This window comes from Canis lupus, chromosome 4 (assembly GCF_011100685.1).
Source record: "Canis lupus familiaris isolate Mischka breed German Shepherd chromosome 4, alternate assembly UU_Cfam_GSD_1.0, whole genome shotgun sequence".
NCBI classification, from domain to species: Eukaryota; Metazoa; Chordata; class Mammalia; order Carnivora; family Canidae; genus Canis; species Canis lupus.
Window position 1 is genome coordinate 55,852,949 of NC_049225.1, and position 20,155 is coordinate 55,873,103.

Consider the following 20,155-nt stretch of genomic DNA (forward strand, 5'->3'; position numbering starts at 1 on the left):
TTGTTCATCTCCCTCCTTTCTTGCCTTGGCAGGTGGACGCTGAGAAACTACGCCGGTCTATCCGCACAGTTCTCTTCAACCAGTACATGATCTCTCTGCCCATGGTGGTTCTCCTCTATCCCGTCCTCAAGCTGTGGGGAGACCCCTGCCGCCGAGAGCTACCCACCTTCCACTGGTTCCTCCTGGAGCTGACCGTCTTCACTCTGATCGAGGAAGTCCTGTTCTACTACTCACACCGGTGAGTGGGTCCCTGCCCAAGCATAGCTGGCTCCTTGCTCTCCTAGGGCTCACTTTTAAGGGAGGAAACTGAGACCTCAGACTTGTAGGTGTAAGACCAATATCACTTGGCCTCAAAAGCATCCTCTTAGTTAACATTGACACAACTATTTGTTCCACAACCAAAAACTTGAAGCAACTGAAAAATTTCCAGAGCCTTCTGCATTCTTGTGTGCAGAGGGGCAGTTTCCCATTGGTTTCCTTATTGAATCCTTTGTGGACACCATCCCCACAGCTAGTACAACTGAGGTAGAAAGAAGCAAAGTAACCCACCCCCAATTTGTGCAGCATAAGAGGTGGGGTTAGAACTCGAAGGCAGGTCTGATCTCCAGTCGAGTGTGTTTGCAACTTTGCTCCATGGGTGGAACTCATAGCTCCTACTTTGGGTTTCTCATGGCCTGGTGGGAAAGGGAAAAGGGAGATTGGCAGATTATTACCTATTAACTATTTCCCCAGGCTCCTTCACCACCCAACATTCTACAAGAAAATCCACAAGAAACACCACGAGTGGACAGCTCCCATTGGCGTGATCTCTTTCTACGCCCACCCTATCGAGCATGTGGTCAGTAGAGCTCTGCTTTCTCCAGAGCCAATGGGCAAAGGGCCCCAACCACCTTCCCTAAGGCCTCCCACAGAGAAGTAGCCGACAGTGGCCCCTTCTCTCTTCTTACCACTCAGCAACTACCATTTATTGTTGACCTAGTCTGTGCAAGATGCCCAATATAAGTTGTTGCAAACAGTAACTTGTCCCAAAGTTATAAAGCTGAATGCCTCCAGCAAATCAAGGGTCTGCAACTCTTTCAGCTTCTCCAGAGCTGAGTAGTGTCTTCCTGATACTACCCTGGGGCAAAGTGGACACCCAGCCGGTCTCTTGGGGCCCACCTTCAAACAGCCCTCCTTTTGCAGGTCTCCAACACGCTGCCAGTGATGGTGGGTCCCATACTAATGGGCTCCCACTTGTCCTCTATCACCATGTGGTTCTCCTTGGCCCTCATCATCACCACCATTTCCCACTGTGGCTACCACCTACCTTTCCTGCCTTCACCTGAATTCCATGACTACCACCATCTCAAGTAAGGCCTCCTTCCCCACTGTGAGTCCTGGGGCAGTAGACTTCACCTTCACTCCTGGAACTTCCAGGAATAGACATGACCCTGGGGGTCTCAGTTTCAATGTGCTGGTGCTAGTGGAGGGAGAGGCCTGGATGTTGGGAAAATGATGTTAGACCCAGATCACCTTGCTCTTTTCTTTCTTTTTTTTTTTTTTTTTTTCTTTTTCCTTGCTCTTTTCTTTAACACCAGGTCTTCCTCCAGCTGTGGGTTTTTAACCTTTACTTAGGTCATGGGCCCTCTAAGTGTCAAATGTAAGCTGTGGACACTGTCAGAAAATGCATATCCACATAAAAATACCGCACGCAATTCAAGGGGAGTTGTGCATTCTCTGAAAACCTCCAGGCTTTTCTAAGTGTGGTCTAAGAACCTCCAGCACCATAAGCACCTGAGATTCCTTGATAAAATGCAGATTCTTGGGTCCCACTCCACATATGCTGAATCAAAGTATGGGGGGCAGCAGGACTTGAAAATCTGCATTTTAATACATGTTCTGGGGGATTCTGATGGAAGTAATCCCTAAACCTACCTGAGAAAGCCAAGCTCTGCCACAGGTTGACTTGTGTGCATAAGATTCACATAGCTTTCCAAAGGAAGGTCCTAGGTTTTCAGTACGGAGTGCCCCTAGGAGTTGTGTACAACTCCCTGGGACCTTCTGGTGTAGGTAGTCAGCATGGTTGGGGATGGGTCTGGGGTAGGAGGGCTTAGAAATGAGGCTGGTGCAAATGAAAAGGAGATCAGCACACCAACCTCCCGTACTTTTCTCTCTCCTCTAGGTTCAACCAGTGCTATGGGGTGCTGGGGGTGCTAGACCACCTCCATGGGACTGACACATTGTTTAAGCAGACTAAGGCCTACGAGAGACACATCCTCCTGCTGGGCCTCACCCCACTGTCTGAGAGCATCCCGGATCCCCCAAAGAAAATGGAGTGAGAGAAGGCCCAATGGCCACCCTGGCTGTCCCCCTCAGTGGACTAAGGTGGCCCAAGATATCCTTAATGCCCCGAATTTGCTCTTTAGCCATGCACTTTCTAATGACAGCATCACTGAGGCAGGGGGTTAGCTCAGCTTCCTAGAAAAGCAGGGCCAAGGATGGGGCCAGGGCTCCCCTGCTGTTCCTCAGAAGGACCAAGGGTGGGCTTAAAGAAAGGGAAAAAGCAGCTCCCCAGATGGAAGCTAGTGAGAAGGAAGAAACCACCTTTAAAAGCGCTCCTGGAGAGTCCCCCTGGTCCTTTGCTGTGGAAGGGGAGAGAGGACTCCAGATGAACTTTTTATGGCCTAGCAAGACACAGAGAATGTGAAGGTGGCAGTGAGACTGGAAGCTACTGCCAATTCCAGGGAGAGCTCTTCCTGGTGCTAAGGGGTGAGGGAGCCAGAAGGTATTGCTTTGCCCCTTCCTGTCCCACAAAACTTTTCTCATACCCTACTCTGGCCAGAGCCAAGACATTCTCTTTGCCAACACACACACACACACACACACACTTGCGAGTCAGCTAACAAAGACCTCATTTCAACTCTGCCCACTGCAAACCCCATCCCTCTATGAAAAGAAAAATGCTAATCACAGCGAGTTCCTCCATGGATTAAAACTGAGATATCAAAGAGGTGCAGACCAAACCTCAACACCTACCTTCAGTCACACATGGAAACCCAGAAACCACAGGTCAAGCCCTGTTGACCTGCTAAGCTGGAGGCCCTTTTATCCAGAGGGAAGGTTCCGATTTCCTGACCTTTGGGGACACCCAACTGAGGAGGCTAGAACCTTCTTCCTCCAATGAGAAGGCAAGAAAAACATGGCTGACCAAAAGGCAAAACCCTCACTTTTCCCCAAATGATTAGCTAGTTGTCTCAACACCATTTATTTCAAATGAAACTTTGTCAGGAACCTTATTCTCTAAAAACCCAAAGAGCTTCTTGGGTTGCGGCAGTTCCCAGCCTGGCCTTCCCTCAGCAGCTAGACATTGTCAGGAACCCTGCAGCTCCTGGAAAAAATTTGAGGACCACTCTTTGGTTTGAAAAGCCACCAAATACCAGCTACTTTCACTTACATCAAGAAAACCATCCAGTTTTATAAAATACCTTAACATTGGATAGGGCCAAGTCTCCAAGCAGATCTAAGACTCCTTCCTTCTTATTGGCCCTTCGACCCCAGACCTGCTGATAGACCAGCTGGGTACTTACCAGTGTCCTCCTTGGCTTTCCAAACCCCACCTACCATCCTCTGGCCTTCATGGACCTACCTGGCCCTATCCCCAGGACACCCATGCCATGAGCTTGAAGTACAGCTTTTGGTGCACCAACGCTTTAGGTTTTCACAGCTGCTGGCCCGTACTCACAACCTGCTCTTAGGAATAAACACTTCGAAAACAGCCCATCTTCAGTTTACTTGTAAGGATAGGGAATGAGTAGTGTGCACAAAGAGGAAGAGCAGATGCCTTCCTTCCCCTGTGAGGTCTTTAGACTTGGAAGTACTGTAGAGGACCAAGCGGCTGTCAGTCTCTCATCCCTTTGGCAGTCTGACAGGGGGTCTCAGCCCTAATCTCTTCATCAAACAGAGTGGACCTGAGGTGGGTGAACAAGTCAGGCTTAAGAAAAGGCTGAGGTCTCCAAATTCCCAGAAGACCAAGGGATAGGATATATTGCAAATAAACGGATCTCTTTAATTCCAGTAGGTTCTTGTGTTTTCTCTCCACGACGTGACCAGTTCCAATGTTCCTGATCATGTGGCATCTGGGAGCCACAGTAGTGCAATTAAGCCATCAGTGGCCTAACGAGCATTCCTACCAGGTTGCAGAGGTGGGGTCTATCTTCCCGGCCCCAAATCTTTCAGCACAAGCCCTGGCTACAACCTCCTAAACTCTTTCAGCCTAGAGACTATTGGTGGTCCTGTCAATAGTCCTGCCCACCTGAGGTATGGTGGGATTCTCTTGGAAAAACATTTCTGATGGGATGCTCAAGTGCCAGGCATGAGAGACAGTGGTCAGATTAATGAGCAAGCAAGCCATGCCTCACTTCTAGTTTTCTAATTCTACATCCAGGCCAGACTGGCATTCAGAATGTTACTACTGCCAGCACCTGGCCTCACCCGGGTCAGGGAAAGCCACCAACAGCCCATGGGCGGGCCAGTCATGGGTGGGGTGGGGTGTATTCATCTTTCCATCCTTTCCTAGCTTCAATCTTCAGGGCTTGCTAGCTGACCTGGATTCCTCTAAGGCCACAGAGTGGTGAACTGTTACTCCTTTGTACCCTAGCAGCAAGAAATCTGTCTGCTGAGGGGCTGTGCTGGCCTTCCTGTTGGAATCAGAGCAACCTTCCTGGCTAACTCCTTACAAGATGCCAGGTCACAGCCAGAGGATAGAAATCCTGGGAGCCAGGCAAGTAGGCAAAAACCCTGGAATTGTTGGACCAGCAGCTCTCCATTCTGTAGCACTGACTAGAGCTGCCATGTCTCATTTAAGACACAAGGTGGATGTGAATTCAAGCCTGGAAGAAACTCTTAAAACCACTGAGTTCACCTGGATGCATTCATTAGTAGCCTTGAGTCCATTCCCTAGGCAGATTCCTCAAAAGCCCAAAGGCAGAGCCCTCCAAAGTTTCCATGTACATATTTTGAGTGCAGGGTTCCCCTGAATCTGAGGGAACCCTAACCAGGCTCCATCCCTCAAGAGCTGTACCCCAGATGGGAGACCAGCCAGTATTTTGCCTTTTCAAGTTTTTATTTTTATACATTTTTTTGTATTAAAAAGAAAAGCATAATTACCACAAATTACAAAGGACTAAAGCAGGACTAGAATAATGAATGAATCACTTCAGCCTGGAAAGCAGATACTCTCAATAATATTAATGTTATAATACAAGCTCATTCAAGTATTTTACATTTTTTTTGTCCTTTTAAATGTGATATCCTAGCACATGGTAAAGATAATGTACTATGAGCATAAGGTGGAACCTTCTCCGCAAAGCCAGATGACAAGTTTTCCTCTCCAGTGAGAAATGGGCTATAAGTTCTGATCTTCTCTGCCTCTGCCATCAACATGGCTGAAGGAGAGGGTGGGGGCTGGGGCAAATCCAGGGACCCTTCCACACAGGACATACATACTTCAGGGTCCCACTCAGGAGGGCACCAGATGATCCAGACCACTGTACCCAGGCTTTTTTGGCAAAACAAAAAAACAAAAAAAAACCCCCAAGACCGAACCCACCCCCACCTGCCCCAGCTAGTCATCTTCCTTGCTCCTCCTCCCCACTTCCTGGGCCATCTGAGCAGCTTACTTTTGTAAAATCAATCAGGGAAGGGGGGTGGGGTGGGTAAAGAGCTACAGTGGAACAAAACAAAAATGTAACAACTTTGACATGAGGGCTCCACACCTGGATCTGAGCCCTGGGGGGTCCAGGCTGGGGCAGGGCCAGGCAGCCACTCTCTACTGGTAGTGCATTTGCTCCCAGGTTCATAAGAGGGCAAAAGAAACCTGCCCCTTGGCAGGGCCGAGGTACACAGACCTTGTGATGTTCGATGCCCAAAGGTCGTACTGGCATGGACCAATCATGGAAGGGTACAGGATGAGCAGAAAGGTTTGGGCAGGCTGCTGCTTTGTGTCTCAGATCTTGGACCCCCACGGGAGTGTGGGGGGTAGGAAGCGGCAAGCCTTGATGGCTCTGGCCGCTCCTGGCATGCCTGTCACAGATAAGTCGGTCCTAAATTCAAGTGTCTTCAGAAAGTGAAGATGTAAACTACTCTTTGCAACATTAACTCCTAACATGTTACAAAAAAAAAAAAAAAAAAAAAAAAAAAGGAAAGAAAGAAAGAAAAAAAAGCCCCCTCCCCTCATTCTCAGCCTGTGTTGAGATGAAATCCTCACCTCCCCACCCCAAAGGGGCTTCCTCTCTCTGGGGTGTCTGTGGGAGGATCAGGGAGGGGATGGCAGCCCCCTGGCCTGGGAGTAAACTCTAGGTAAGAAAAGCCTTTCTGCACACTCCCAAGGCTTCCTTGTGCCCCCAAACCCAGCAGAGGACAAACACTGAGGTTCTATGGTGCTGGATACAGTACAGGGCTAAGCGACCCAAAGGATAGAAAGGGGTAAAGGGAAGGAAGAGGGGGTGCAGGAGTCCAGCGTCTGGTACAACATGGGCAGGCACCAGACAGCAGGGAAAGGCCTTAGATCCCATTTTAGAGCACAGACCAGACACTCATCCTTGGCTTTTGGGACAACCAGGTAACAGGAACTGAGGTGGGCTTCCCGGGTACTAACCACAGGGAGGGCAGAGATGGGGAAGGGCAGAGGCCGAAAGCAATGAGGTGCCCATGACAGAAGGCAAGCCCTTGCCAGCCTGGGATACCATCTCCTACTCCCAATCCTTGGGCCCAACAGAGAGGGCCGGGGGAGTGTCGGCAATGGAGCAACACTACTATCAACTTCTGTGTGCTGTCCCGGTCCCCACTGGGGGTGAACATGTCCCCACGCCCATACCCACCACACAGCTCAATCTGTGGGGGGCAGTCCTTTGTCACCCCTTCCTAGCTCCGGATGCCAGGAGACTCCAGCCACTCCATTATCATTCAGAGCCCAACCCAAACAGTCAGTTGCTGGAGAAGAGAAGACAGGTATACTCTATGTCCACATATACCTTTCTGCCTCAGGGCTTCTCCAACTGGCAGGATTCCCCCAGCCCCCAAATCCTCCTCATCCCTTGTTCCCAGGCAGGGTCAATTGGAGGGCAGGCAGAGGTGGCTTGCAGAGGGGAGAATGCAAGATGGGGAGACCCCACCAGACCCAAGGGAGGAGAATGGCATCCTTCTCCACCTTTTATGAGACAAAGCCTCCTTGAGGTCTCAGATCTTTCAGGGCAACACATTTCCAAGCCTCAGCTGCCAGGTGTTCACCTTTCCCCTTTGAGGTGGGGGAGATGGTCAGGCTGAGGCCAAGTGTGTCCCAGATCCAGGCCAATGCTCTTCTTCAACAGTTTGAAGCAAACTTGGCCTTGGGGTTCCAAGGGTAGGATGAAGGGTGTCACGGCAGGACAGGGCCTGTCATGAAGCAACAGCAAGCAGAGCGAGGACACGACAGTGGCAGCAGTGTACAGACACAGGACGTCAGCTTCAAACGATGCAACAGCAGGGATATTTCGGGCACGGCTCTGACCTGAGCCGCCCTCAACTCTCTTGCCTACAGGCAGGAGGCACTGTACATGCAACTCAGTCCAGAGAAAGATTCTAGCCAATCCAGCCCAGGCACATCCAGAGAAGGTGAGCTCTTCGAGTTGACTCCACCGAGGAAAACAGGCATTTGGGTATTTCAGATTCCCGCTCCACAATAAGGCAACTTTTAAAAAAATATTATTTCCAAGAACAAAACAAAACAAAAAAACGAAATCCAAGGATAGGGGAAAGACATCACTTTCTATGGATTAGGTGGGGGTTTTCTGATTTATTTTTTTGGTCTTTTATGGTCGATTTTGTCTTTTTTTTTTTTTTTTTTCCATTTTTCCAAGGATGGAAAGGTCAGAGAAAAATAAAATAAATCATCTTTCAATAGTCTTTTCTGGTATGAGCAGCGTCTCTCTGGGCTGGGGAGTAAAGGGCATGGGGAGAGGGGGGTGGGAAGAGGATGAAACCTTCCCCCACCCCCACTTCTAGATCCTTTGGTTTCCTTCTCCCAGAAGGTGGCAGAAGGGCATGGTGGGGACAGCAGGGGGAGAACATGGTGATGGCAAGCCCCAGATGATCAAAGGGCTGGTGCTCGTGGGGCCAAGGACGCTGCCAGAGCCTTCCATGGGACAGTGCTGGGCAATGGGGCCCACAGGGCCTTCTTGTGGGCTGCATAGTTGGCTTGAGGGAGAGCAGGAGGAGGCTGTGGGTGGGAACCAGGGTTGCGGCCTACCAGCCGCGGGCAGGGCTGCAGAGTGATTTTGGTAATCCAGACGAACTATCAATAATTTAAAACTTGATATATATATATATATATATATATAAAAAAAATCTCCCCCCTTACCCCCCCCCTTAGAAGAAGCTAGGATGTGAAGAAGAGTCATGGAGAGAGGAGGGGGAAGGAGGTGTGTGGAGGCTCCTGCCCAGGAGTACCTCTGATAGCCCAAATGGTGTACACGTTGCTACTCAGCACAAAGGCCCATCTTAATGACTCCAGGCCTATCCCTTCTCTGTCCCCTCTCCTGGGACTGGGCACCCCTATGGACTCTCGCCCACCCCCCCCAACCCCCCCTCCAAAACCCCAGGGCTAAGGGGCTTTTCACTTTCCCAAAGTCTGTGTGTCCGAGTGCTGGCTTGTCCATTTGGCATCTTCCCGGACAGGCTGGCCAGTGGGTGGTGTGGGGGGTTGGCTGATCATGGTGGTGGGTCTGCTGGAAGACTGAGAGGGGCACCGCTTCCTGCCCTCACCGCCGCCACCTCCTGCCGCCACTGGGTGTCGCTTGTGGTTGCCCTCCTCACCCATGGGGGGCTGTAACAGAGGAGGGAGTCACAGGTGATAAGGGGCCTCTAACCAAATCCCCTCCCTTGCCAGGGCTCTCTAGAGACTTAGCTTCTTACTGCCAAATGTAGATAATAGGTATAACCTTAAAAACTAATTACCAGTTTTATGAAGCACATCCCCATGCCAACATGCCAAGCCCCATGCTATTTTTTTGCACATTCACTCATGGGGTCTACACCACCCTTTGATGAAGACATGATCATCCCAAAAGTAGAGCACAGAAAAATAAATTGCCCCGAGTCCCATAGCTTATAACTGGTGGCAAAAAGTAGACTAGACCCATCTACCTCAGAACCCCAGGCCATCACCCACCTAAGTTTCTGCTCCCCTTCTGAGAAGGGATGGCTGTTTAGGTGATGATGTATGAAATGTAGCATGCAATATGCTGAGATGTCTCAGCTCAAAAGACGCAGATGCTACTGGGGAGCACACAGGTCTTATTACTACAAAGCTTCTCTGCACATGTGCCCCTCTCCAACCCCCAAACAAGGAGGTGCTTAAGGACGGAAGACAACAGATTCATCTTTATAATAGGAGGGCTAAGTGGCACTGCCATGACCTCACTGGGTAGCCACAGGCTTCCAATTACCCACTGGTCCAGGGACAGCAACAAAAACCCTGCCTCCTTTACCACATTACAAAGGTTAAAGGAGGTCAATATAAAGTGTCTAGCACCGTGCCTGGCACACAGTAATCCCTCAATCAATGGTAATTTTCCAACGTGCATAAGGACTATTACTTTTATTTACTTATATTTGTCTTTTTTTGCTAAAAGGTTTCACATGAATAAGATGATTGGCACAGCTCTACTACATTATAAACTCTCCGAAAGAAAATCTCACTCATCTATAACGTCTCTGAAGCACGAAGCACGCACAACAGAGACATCCATCACTCTCCTACTTCCCTGGATATGCCCAGCAGCAAGAACCCTGACCCGCCACTGGGTGTCACCATTGAGTTACCGCTCCAAGAAGACCAGGAGAAGTGGTGGTAGCAGTGTGTTAAACATAATTTATAAACCTCTAGGGTTGGAACTGCTTCTTCCAGAAAAAGCAAGGACATTTACTTGGGTACTCATCCTAGTCAACCAGTAATGGCTGACTAGGGTACAGTAACAAGGAAAGGTATGAGCTAAAAGGGAGAGAGCATTATGATGTTCAGCTAGAAGACCATGGGAAGGAGGGAGGTGCAACCATAAGACCTCCTCCAATTAGCTGTCCGTGTCCACTTCTCACCCTCTACTTTACAGCTGAAGAAACTAAGGATCCAATGGGGAAAAACAGCCCCTAAGCTAGTGGCACAGCTGGGACCAGAACCCGGCTATCCTGATCTCTGGTCCAGTTTTCTTTCCAGGACAAGGATGAGAAAGATGAGAGATTTTCACTCACATCCACTCGGAAGTCTTCGAGACGTCGGAATTTGCCGAGGTATTCTTGAAGTTTGGGGTCAATGTCCAAATTTTTGGCTTTGGAATATTTCAAGAAGGCCCAGAACTTCTCCAGCCCATAAAGTTGGCCTGCAGAAAGGAGGAGACAGAGGGAGAGAGTCAGAGAAGCTGGGCAGGTGAGGAGAGGAGAATAAAGAGGCTTAGGGGATCAGGACAAGTGATGTGACTGATACACAGGCAGACCCAATCAACTGGGGAGGGAGAAGGGAAAGAAGGCCTGGATGACCAAGCTTTGCAAGAGCTCCAACTCCATCATCTCACCAGCTTCATAGTCCTTCACTGTTTCCTCCTGAAAATCCTTGAAGATGTCCAGCCGGAACTTCTTTTCCAGGCCATAACTGTAGTATCGAAAAAGGCACTCCAAACCATATCTGTAGAACACAGGCCAGTGAAATTGGGATACAGTTTCTTTTTTCTCAAAACAGGGAAATGAATCTGCATCACAAATGGACTAGGAAACCGTTTAAGCACATGGATTATCGAGAAAATGGTAAATAATCTTTAAGGAGGCTAACATTTAATGCTCTTCTCAGTGGGTCCAAGCAGTTTATGGTTTTTCAGGGGTCAGCAAACTCCAGCCAAATGAACAAAAGTCCCCTGCTCATGCTCACTTGTTCATGAAATGTCACCGGATGCTTTGTGCTATAAGAGCAGAGCTGAGTAGTTGTGACAGAGACCACCCCTCCATCCTGCAGAGCCTAAAATTATTTCTCATCTGTCCCTTTACAGAAAAAGTTTACCAATCCTTGGGATGAACTTGCTACAAAGTCATGTGACTTTATCTGGCTTCACTAACTTTACTTCTGGGGCTCCTGGGTGGCTCAGTCAGTTAAGTGCCAGCCTTTTAGCTAAGGTCGTGATCTTCGGAGTCCTGGGACCGAATCTGGTGTTGGGCTGGGATGGGAGTCTGCTTCTCCCTTTCCCTCGCCTGCACCCACCTCCCGCTTGTGCTTATTCTCTCTCTCTCTCTCTCTCTCTCACTCTAACAGAATCTTAAAAAATTTCTTTTACTTCTAGGAACATATGCCAGGGAAATGATGAAAAATACACTTTTATATTTAACAGATGTACAAAACTGCTCATAACGTTGTCAAACAAAATTTAAATGTCTTAAAGAGATGCAGTTAAAGAATAATCATGATAAATATGTACAACAGAATATAAGCTATTAAAAATTAGAATGTACGGGCATCCAGGTGGCATAGTCGGCTGAACATCTGACTTTTGGCTTTGGCTCAGGTAGTGATCTTAGGGTTGTGAGATCGAGTTCCATATTGGGCTCCATGATCAGCAAAGAGTCTGCTTGGGAGTCTCTCTCTCCCTCTGCGCCTTCCCACCACGCATGCATGCACTCTCTCCCTCTCAAATAAATAAATAAATCTTTCAAAAAAATTATAATGTAAATATACACTGAGGAATACTGAGAGATGCTTACCATAGATTACCAAGTAGAAATGACACGTTTCAAAGTGTTATGTGAGAATGAGCCCATTTTATAAACAAATGTGTAATTTTCAAATATACACATGCATGCAAAGTCTGGAAGGACATATACTTAAAATATATTAATACTGGTTCACTCTGGGAGTTGGGATTTTCCAATGATCTTATCTAATCTGTATTTTCCAAACTTTCAGGAAAGGATATAAAGATTTCTTACAGGCAAAAAGTTAAATATTTTAACACAGAAAAACATTCGTGCTTATAAATGATAAGGCACAAAAAGGCATTCATGTGATGATCTAAATGCATTAAATACGGCAGGACATTAACACTGGTTATCTCGGGATTGAAGGGTGCTTCCCCCCTCCCCCCCAGCTTCTTTAAACATTTCTGTACTTTTCAAATTGTTTATAGAGAGAACTTTTCTCCTGGGGGGGGCGGGGGGGGGCGGCAGCGGGGAGAAAGGTATCTTCTTCTTCTTTTTTTTAAATCTTTTTTAAAAAATTTATTCATGAGAGACACACACAGAGAGAGGCAGAGACAGGCAGATGGAGAAGCAGGCCCCATGCAGGGAGCCTGACGTGGGACTCAATCCCGGGTCTCTAGGATCACGCCTTGGGCCAAAGGCGGCGCTAAACTGCTGAGCCACCCGGGCTGCCCAAGAAAGGTATCTTCTAAAGGCGTTTGTTTTTTAATAGCAAAATAATGAAAACAACCAATATATCTATTAACAGGACACTTACTATGATACATGCCATATGGTATAAGACTGAACAAGAAAGTTATTTACATATGAACATGGAATGATCTCTAAAATACACTATTAAAAAAGGTACAGGGATGCCTGGGTGTCTCAGTGGCTGAGCGTCTGCCTTCGGCTCAGGGCATGATCCCAGGATTCGGGATCAAGTCAACTTCTGCATCGGGCTCCCTGCAGGAAGCCTGCTTCTCCCTCTGCCTAGGTCTCTGCCTCTCTCTCTGTGTCTCTCATGAATAAATAAATAAAATCTTTAAAAAATTTTTTTTTAATTAAAAAGGTACAAAACATATATAATAGAGGGTATCCTCTGTGCAAACAACAGGGGACGGGTAGGAGACTAAAGGCATATCCTTGCTTACACAAAGCAAAGTGTTTTTAGGAAAGCCTTCAGGTTTCTGATCACGCCAGCTGTCTGTGGGGAAAGGAATTGGAGGTAGGGGGACAAGGATGAGAAGGATGAGAAGATGAGAAGGACTTCTCACTATATAGCCTTTGGCTTCTTTGCATTTTGAACCACATGAACATTATTATTCATCCAAAAATCATATTTTTATAAAGTATATTTGGGATATACACAAGAGATTTTTGGCTACAGTTCTGAAGGCAGAACCACTGGGAGCCCTCATCCCTTGTAAGCATCAGCCAGACCCCAATCCCCCCATCCTGCAACCCCACATCCTGCTTACCTGTAGCCTTCTTTGGCATCCTCCAGAGCCAGTTGTTTAAACTCCTCATACATCTTTTTGTTGAAATGATCTCGGAGGAAGAAGGACCAGAAGCGGAAGAGAGTGTTCATCTCCTGAGACTGGCCAATGCCCAAGCGTTTCCGCTCTGATGGGTTAGGAAGGAAGAAAGATGTGTCAGGGTCACACTGTCTGTGATTCAGGGGACAAATGCTCCTGGGCTCAAGGACTTTGAGTCTTTCAACTATGCCCACCCACCAAATCCCCTTGCTCATTCCCTGTCCTTTTGGTCTTTGAAGAGACAGTTCTCAAGCACTATCCTGTGTCAGGCCTTGCTGATGGGCACTGGACTTGACCTCACCAAAATCAGGTGGCATCCGTCTCTAAACCAGGTCATCCCAGTCTAGCTCTTCATCTCAAATGGTACTACTTGCAAGTGTAGTTAGAACAAGGAAAAGTATGAACAAATAACTTGACAATCCCAACAACTTATATTCATTATTCGCTACCAATCATTATTTCAGGAATCCTACAACAATTACAAAATGGAACATTAAAAATACGTAACACTGGGACGCCTGGGAAGCTCAGCAGTTGAGCATCTGTATTTGGCTCAGGGCATGATCTTGGGGTTCCAGGATTGAGTCCCACATCAGGCTGACTCTATGGAGCTGGCTTGTCCCTCTGCCTATGTTTCTGCCTCTCTCTCTGTGTCTCTCATTAATACATAAAACCTTAAAAAAATACATAACACCAAAGCAAACAATGAAAGGATAAATTTAATTATCATTAAAAAAACCCCTCAAAACCTGTGCTTCAGAGGACACTATCAACAAAGTGAAAAAACAACCCACAGAATTGGAAAAAGTATTTGCAAGTCATAAATCTGATAAGGGACTTGTACCTAGAATATATAAAGAATTCTTATAATTTAATAAAGACAATCTAGTTAAAAACTAGGCAAAGGATCTGAATGGACATTTCTCCAAAGACATGTGGCCAATAGGCACATGAAAAAAACGTTCAACATGAATAGTTATTGGGGAAATGCAAACCAAAACTACCAGGTGCTATCATTTATCACTTCGCAACTATTAGGATGACTATCATCAGAAAGACAGATAATAATAAATGTTGGGAAGACCTGGAGCAATCAGAAGCCTCAGTCTCTGTCAGAACAAATGGTGCCCCTGCTTTAGAAAACAGTCTCACATCCTCCAAAGATTAAACAGAGTTAGCATATGACCCTTTGCAAGTCCACTTTTCTATACAAACTAAATGAAAACCTATGTCCACACAAAAACTTGCACAGGAACATTCCTGGCAGCATTACTCATGACAGACAAAAAGTGGAAGCCCAAAGGTCCATCATCTGTATTCAAGAGACAGACATGACATGACATATCCCTATGCTGGAATGCTACCTGGCCATGAAAAGGAATGAAGTTGTGGCACCATGCTACAGCAGAGATGAAGTGTAAGAACAAACAGTATATGCTAAGGGAAGAAGCCAGTTGCAAAGGGCGCTGACTGCGTGACTGATTTACAGGAAAAGTCCAGAACAGGTAAATCCATACAAACTGGTGGTTGTGCAGGCCTGGGAGAAGCCACAGGTGCAGAGATGGGAAATGACCAGTAAGGGGCACTGGGTTTCTCCCTGTGGTAATGAACATGTTCTAGTATCGATTCTGGGGATAGATGCACAACTCCTGAATGTACTGAAAGCTACTGTACCACACACTTTGAATGGGTCAACTGTAAGGTATGTGAATTCTATCCTAGTAAACCAGTCATCACACACAAACAGGGAAGTAAGGCAGATGAGCGAGGCATTTAACAGCCATGTGCTGCTAACTGAAAAGGACTGGAGAGCGATGAACAGTAACAACTACAAGGGAGCACTGAGACTGCTTCCGAGCATCTTTACAGCCAACCGGACAGAAACCTACAGTGAAAAGACATCTCATTTTGTGATAAAAAAGAGATATATGAGATTATCTAGAGAGTTCTTTCCTTACACCATCTTCTAAGAGCAGGGGCCAGCAAACTTTTTTCTATAAAAGACCAGAGTAGGGATCCCTGGGTGGCGCAGCGGTTTGGCGCCTGCCTTTGGCCCAGGGCGCGATCCTGGAGACCTGGGATCGAATCCCACATCGGGCTCCCGGTGCATGGAGCCTGCTTCTCCCTCTGCCTGTGTATCTGTGCCTCTCTCTCATTCTGTGACTATCATAAATAAATAAAAATTTAAAAAAAAATAATAAAGTTTATAAAAAAAAAAAAAAAAGACCAGAGTATTTTAGGTTTCATAAGCTACATATGGTCTCAGTCATAAGTTTTTCTTTTTTCCCTTCATAACCCCTTAGAAATGTAAAACTCTTCCTTGCTCAAGGGCTGTACAAAAATAGGAAGCTGGCTGGATTTGGTCCAGAGGCCATGGTTAAGCCACCCCTGTTTCTAGAGAAATCTATGCTGCCCCATGCATACTCTTTTATGATCAACAGTGGACCACAGTGGACAATAGCTGACTTGGCAGTCATGCTAGAAATAGGTAAACTTTTCTATTTTTTATTATCAATAGAAGATCAAAGAACAAAAATATTCTGATTATTAGATTCTTTCAGCCTTCTGTATTCAAAAACTACTTGCCTGAGTCTAACTCCTATTCTTTTTGCCCTAAGGTCAGAGAAAGCAGAACCACTTGCTCCACCAGCCCTTACAGTCTGGACCTCAGAGGTGAGGCCCCTCTGCTTCTTACCGTTAAGGCAGCGCCTACGATACTTGTGGTAGACGTGTTGTGTGAAGCCATTTTCCTTAAGCAGCTCATGGGAAGGATGCTGAAACTTGGGCAGAGACTGAGGGGTACAGCCATAGCTGCCAACTGCAGGTGTCCCTTCTGAGGGGCTGGAGCTAAAGGCCAGGAGAGAGAGAGTGTCATCAGGTTCTCTGGAGCAGCTGCCCATCAGGTGAGGAGGGGTCCCTCAGGTCCCTTCCTATCAGCCAAGATCTAGCCTCTCCTAGGGCAACAAAGAGACCTAAATACCATGGTAGGCCCTTAACATACAGCCTTCAGGCCAAATCACTCTTTGCATCAATCTTTGGTGGGTTTTTACAAAGCAGTCACTGAGGCTCACAGAGCCTGGGAGACTTATCCTGGTCATGGACCCTTTAACATCCCAGATTAGCACAGTGTCCAAACCTGAGCTTTTAAGCATTTAATCATCCCGAGTTCACATTTAACTTTCTCTGATTAGCTATTATGGGGTAGCCCATCTATGTTTTTCTTTAAAACCACGCCTATTCTCAGTCTGTGCCACTTTTCCTTGGGGAAAACCTTCCAAGGCCCTGAATTACATTCTCTAGACTGCTCCAAATTTTCCGATTTAGGTTAAGAGTCCCTTTCTTCAATTTTCTTTAATTTACAGACGAAAGAGATTCCTTCTTCTTGGTCCCATCAACTGCCTGGCTTTCCCGCCCACCCTGCCATCATCTCTCCACTGTGCTGGCACCTGATGGAAGCAGTCCGGGGCCTGTGCTCTCGGGAATCCATCACCCAGCCCACATGACTCTCCAGGGGTGGGTTTGAGCTGTGTCTTGTCTTCCTTTTCCGAGGCATCTGCAAAGGTCAGTCCAGAATTTGTTATTAATTGTACTCATGGAACTCAGAGGAGCACCAAGCATTTGTTGAACTAAGATCCCCTCATGTATGCGTTACTTCACAATTTAAAAAGCATTTTCATATCTAGTCTCTCACATATGAAGTCCACGGCTGTGAGCCAGAAACTGGTATGCCTATCTCACAGGTGAGGACATCGTGGCTTGGGAGCCTAAGGACCCACCCCTGGTTGATCCTCCTTGGGCCTTATCATGGAGACACGGGGCCACCACTGCCATACCCAGTCCCTTTTTCAGATGTGGCCACTCCATCCCAGGTGGGCCCACCAGCCTAAGAACAAAGAGCAGTTCTGGGATTTGGCAGTTCCTTGGCTTAGGCTAGGGAGGACAGTAAAGCACTGGAATGCATTTAAGTGAGCCCAAGACTCTCAGCCACTCAGCAGGAGCACCTCACCTTGGCATCTAGCGTCCGTCCTTCTTTCACTACTGGATAAAACCGTGATGTCTGACTTGAATCTTTGAGCTGTGGTGTCCGGGGAGTACGGGGGGTCCTGGCATTGCGGTAGTTTGGTGACTCTGGGACAGTGGTTGGTAGAGAACGGGCAATGGTAGAAGGCTCAGGAGCACCAAACAATTTGTTGGCCAGGGCATCAGTGGGGACTGCAGAGGGAGAGCAGGTCAGTGAGCAGTGGTAGGCCTGTGACTGACTATACCTGGGAGGCCCCTGTCTGAGGGTTGTACTCTCCCACCCACCCAGGATCCCACACCCACCCAGGGTCCCAGATACCACCTGTCTCTCACCTTGCTGGAAGCGGGGTGGCCCAGGAGGGACCTCCTGGTTGGGATCCACGGGGGGCTCTGGGGTTAGTGTGTCAAACTGCTCCCGGCTGATCATGTTGACCTTCTTGAAGTTCTCGACTTCTTGCTGCAGAGGAAACAAGATGGGCGGAGAGATGATGTTAGTAAGAAGACTGCCCCAGCCTGTTTAGGAATCAAGAAGTGCAGGAAGTTGCAGGGGGCAGCTCCCACATCCACATACATGGAAATCTGGTCCCCAGGCTCTCAGCTACCTCATCACCATTCCCCAACCCCAGTTACCTGGGCAGCTTCCTGCAGACCCGATTCTCCTCCTGACACTGTCTTCACCTCCACCGAACACCCTGCTGCTCACTACTTACACAGGCTCACCTCACAAAGCTACTCTGTAAAAACTGTAAGTTTTGACTGTTTCCAGGCAGCAGTGATTTTTTAGTTTATATATATATATATAAATATATATATATATATATATATATATATGCATAAAGATTTTCTTTATTTGAGAGAGAAAGTGAGAGAAAGAGCTCAAGCAAGACAAAGAGGTAGAGGTAGAGGGAGAAGCCGACTCCTCATTGAGCAGGGAGCCCAACATGGGACTCAATTCTAGGCCCCCAGGATCATGACCGGAGCTGAAGGCAGCCGCTTAACCAATTATGCCACACAGGCACCCAAAAGCTATTATTTTATTTTTTTAAAGATTTTATTTATTCATGAGAGACATAGAGAAAGGCAGAGACACAGGCAGAGGTAGAAGGAGGCTCCCCAAAGGGAGCCCAATGTGGGACTCAATCCCAGGACCCTGAGATCACGACCCGAGTCAAAGGCAGACACTCATCCTCTGAGCTACCCAGGTGCCCCAGAAGCTTTATTGTATTTATTTATTTTAAAAATATTTTTATTTATTCATGAGAATACACAGAAAGGAGAGAGAGAGAGGCAGAGACACAGGCAAAGGGAGAAGCAGGCGCCTTGCAGGGAGCTCGACGCGGGACTCGATCCCGGGTCCCCAGGATCACGCCCCGGGCCGAAGGTCGTGCCAAACCGCTGAGCCACCTGAGCTGCCCAAAAGCTATTATTTTAAAGGTAAGCTTTTAAGTGTGTCTGGCTGATTGTTAGGACATTAAACATGGGCATTCAGGGGGCACAGTGCTCACCTCTCCCCCTACATCTCTTCTCACTTAATGCCCCAGCATGGTGTCCATTACTACTCCCTTTTCAAACACAAGGATACTAAGGCTCTGTGCCCAAATTAGCCTTCCTCTTTTCCACGTGTTGCAAACACCCCAGGCTCCACCCCCAAGGCTATGTCCCAGCCTCACCTTGATCTGGGAATACTCAGGTTCGAACTTCTCTGTCCACAGGTCCTGCTCGTAGTAGAAGAGCCCATCGTTAATGACCTTGGCCAGCTCTGCACTCATCTTGGCACGTGAGGTGTGGTTGCCTGTGCGGTCCCCCCCAGGGTGCCGGCGCATGTAAGGTGGCGTCTGGGTGACAATGAGGATCTTGTTCACATCCCGGTCATCAATCTCATAGTCAGAGTCCTCGTCAGACCAGGCGGTGAAGGTGTTCTTCCGCCCATCCATCTGCTCCATCTCCTCATCAAACAGGAAATCTAGTTCCTCTTGCTCATCCTGCTCCTTTGACATCGGCTGCTGAGAGGGCAGCTGCTGAGGCAGAGAAGTCGGGTGGAGGAACCTGGGCTCCTCTGACTTCTAAAATGGAGAAGATCAAGGGGCGTCGCGGGATCACCAGGGTGTCCTTGGGTCAGTGTCTGTAGCTGTTGGCTGAGAGAGAGGACCCAGCCATGCCAGAATGCTACAGCTGCCAACCTTGGACCTGGTCCCCCATGACTCTACGTATCCTCTCTCCCAGCTCACATCACAGTCATTCAAAATGAGATGACAAGCCCCCAGAGTCACCTGTCCTTCTCATTTACCTAGCCCAGGAGTGGGCACATAGCACAAGTTCAATAGGTTGATCCATCTATTCTATCTATTCAAAATCTCCTAAGAGAACTGAAGTTTCATCAAGCAGGGGCCACAGCTGCCTTGCTTTCCATCATATTCCTAGTAGCCAGACTGGGACCTAGCAACAGCAGATGTTCGACTGATGAGTGAGCAAGCACCGACTGATACCAGGCCTTAAAGAAGACACAGTTCTTTAACTTAAGGCAGCTCACAGTTTGGTGGGGAAAAACAAGCAGCCAGCCAAATGTAATGTGGTATCAATAAAGATGATAAATTGAATTTGTGGAGTACACAGAAAGAGGCACTTAACCAACTAGAAGTGGGAGTAGAGACAGTCAGGGAAGAGGCTTCCTGGGAGACGTAATTACTGAAGGATGAACATAAAAGTAAGCCAGATGAAGGCAGGGATAAAGAGCGTATGAGGCAGGAATAACAGCATGTTCCAGAGGCAAGAGAAAATGGGATACTTCTGGCAAAAAAGCAAATATTTCAGTGTTGCTCAGCTGAATTTATCTGAGACTGGGGCAAAAGCATTTGTCCACCTCACAT

The 20,155-nt window shown here is 47.6% G+C and overlaps 2 protein-coding genes across 8 annotated transcripts in view; one reads left to right on the forward strand and one right to left on the reverse strand.

Moving 5' to 3' along the window:
* Nucleotides 1–4,053, forward strand: part of FAXDC2 (fatty acid hydroxylase domain containing 2) — a 28,075-nt gene extending 24,022 nt beyond the window's left edge. Inside the window, exons 6-9 of one of the 2 annotated variants that reach the window (XM_038534950.1) lie at nucleotides 33–238; nucleotides 733–838; nucleotides 1,183–1,349; nucleotides 2,162–2,331. In XM_038534950.1, the coding sequence (XP_038390878.1) occupies nucleotides 33–238; nucleotides 733–838; nucleotides 1,183–1,349; nucleotides 2,162–2,318 (636 nt within the window). In that variant the 3' untranslated portion in view covers nucleotides 2,319–2,331. Of the gene's footprint in view, nucleotides 1–32; nucleotides 239–732; nucleotides 839–1,182; nucleotides 1,350–2,161 lie in introns of both variants that reach the window. The other variant, XM_038534949.1, reaches the window with a different exon arrangement.
* Nucleotides 4,054–5,082: 1,029 nt separating this feature from the next.
* Nucleotides 5,083–20,155, reverse strand: part of LARP1 (La ribonucleoprotein 1, translational regulator) — an 84,594-nt gene continuing 69,521 nt past the window's right edge. For all 6 annotated transcript variants that reach the window (XM_038534947.1, XM_038534943.1, XM_038534944.1 and 3 more), the window contains 9 exons: nucleotides 18,959–19,351; nucleotides 17,622–17,745; nucleotides 17,275–17,480; nucleotides 16,715–16,821; nucleotides 15,964–16,115; nucleotides 13,212–13,356; nucleotides 10,584–10,693; nucleotides 10,264–10,391; nucleotides 5,083–8,839 (listed from right to left, as the gene is read on the reverse strand). In XM_038534947.1, coding sequence (XP_038390875.1) covers nucleotides 8,630–8,839; nucleotides 10,264–10,391; nucleotides 10,584–10,693; nucleotides 13,212–13,356; nucleotides 15,964–16,115; nucleotides 16,715–16,821; nucleotides 17,275–17,480; nucleotides 17,622–17,745; nucleotides 18,959–19,351 — 1,575 coding nt within the window. In that variant the 3' untranslated portion in view covers nucleotides 5,083–8,629. The remainder of the gene's footprint in view (nucleotides 8,840–10,263; nucleotides 10,392–10,583; nucleotides 10,694–13,211; nucleotides 13,357–15,963; nucleotides 16,116–16,714; nucleotides 16,822–17,274; nucleotides 17,481–17,621; nucleotides 17,746–18,958; nucleotides 19,352–20,155) is intronic.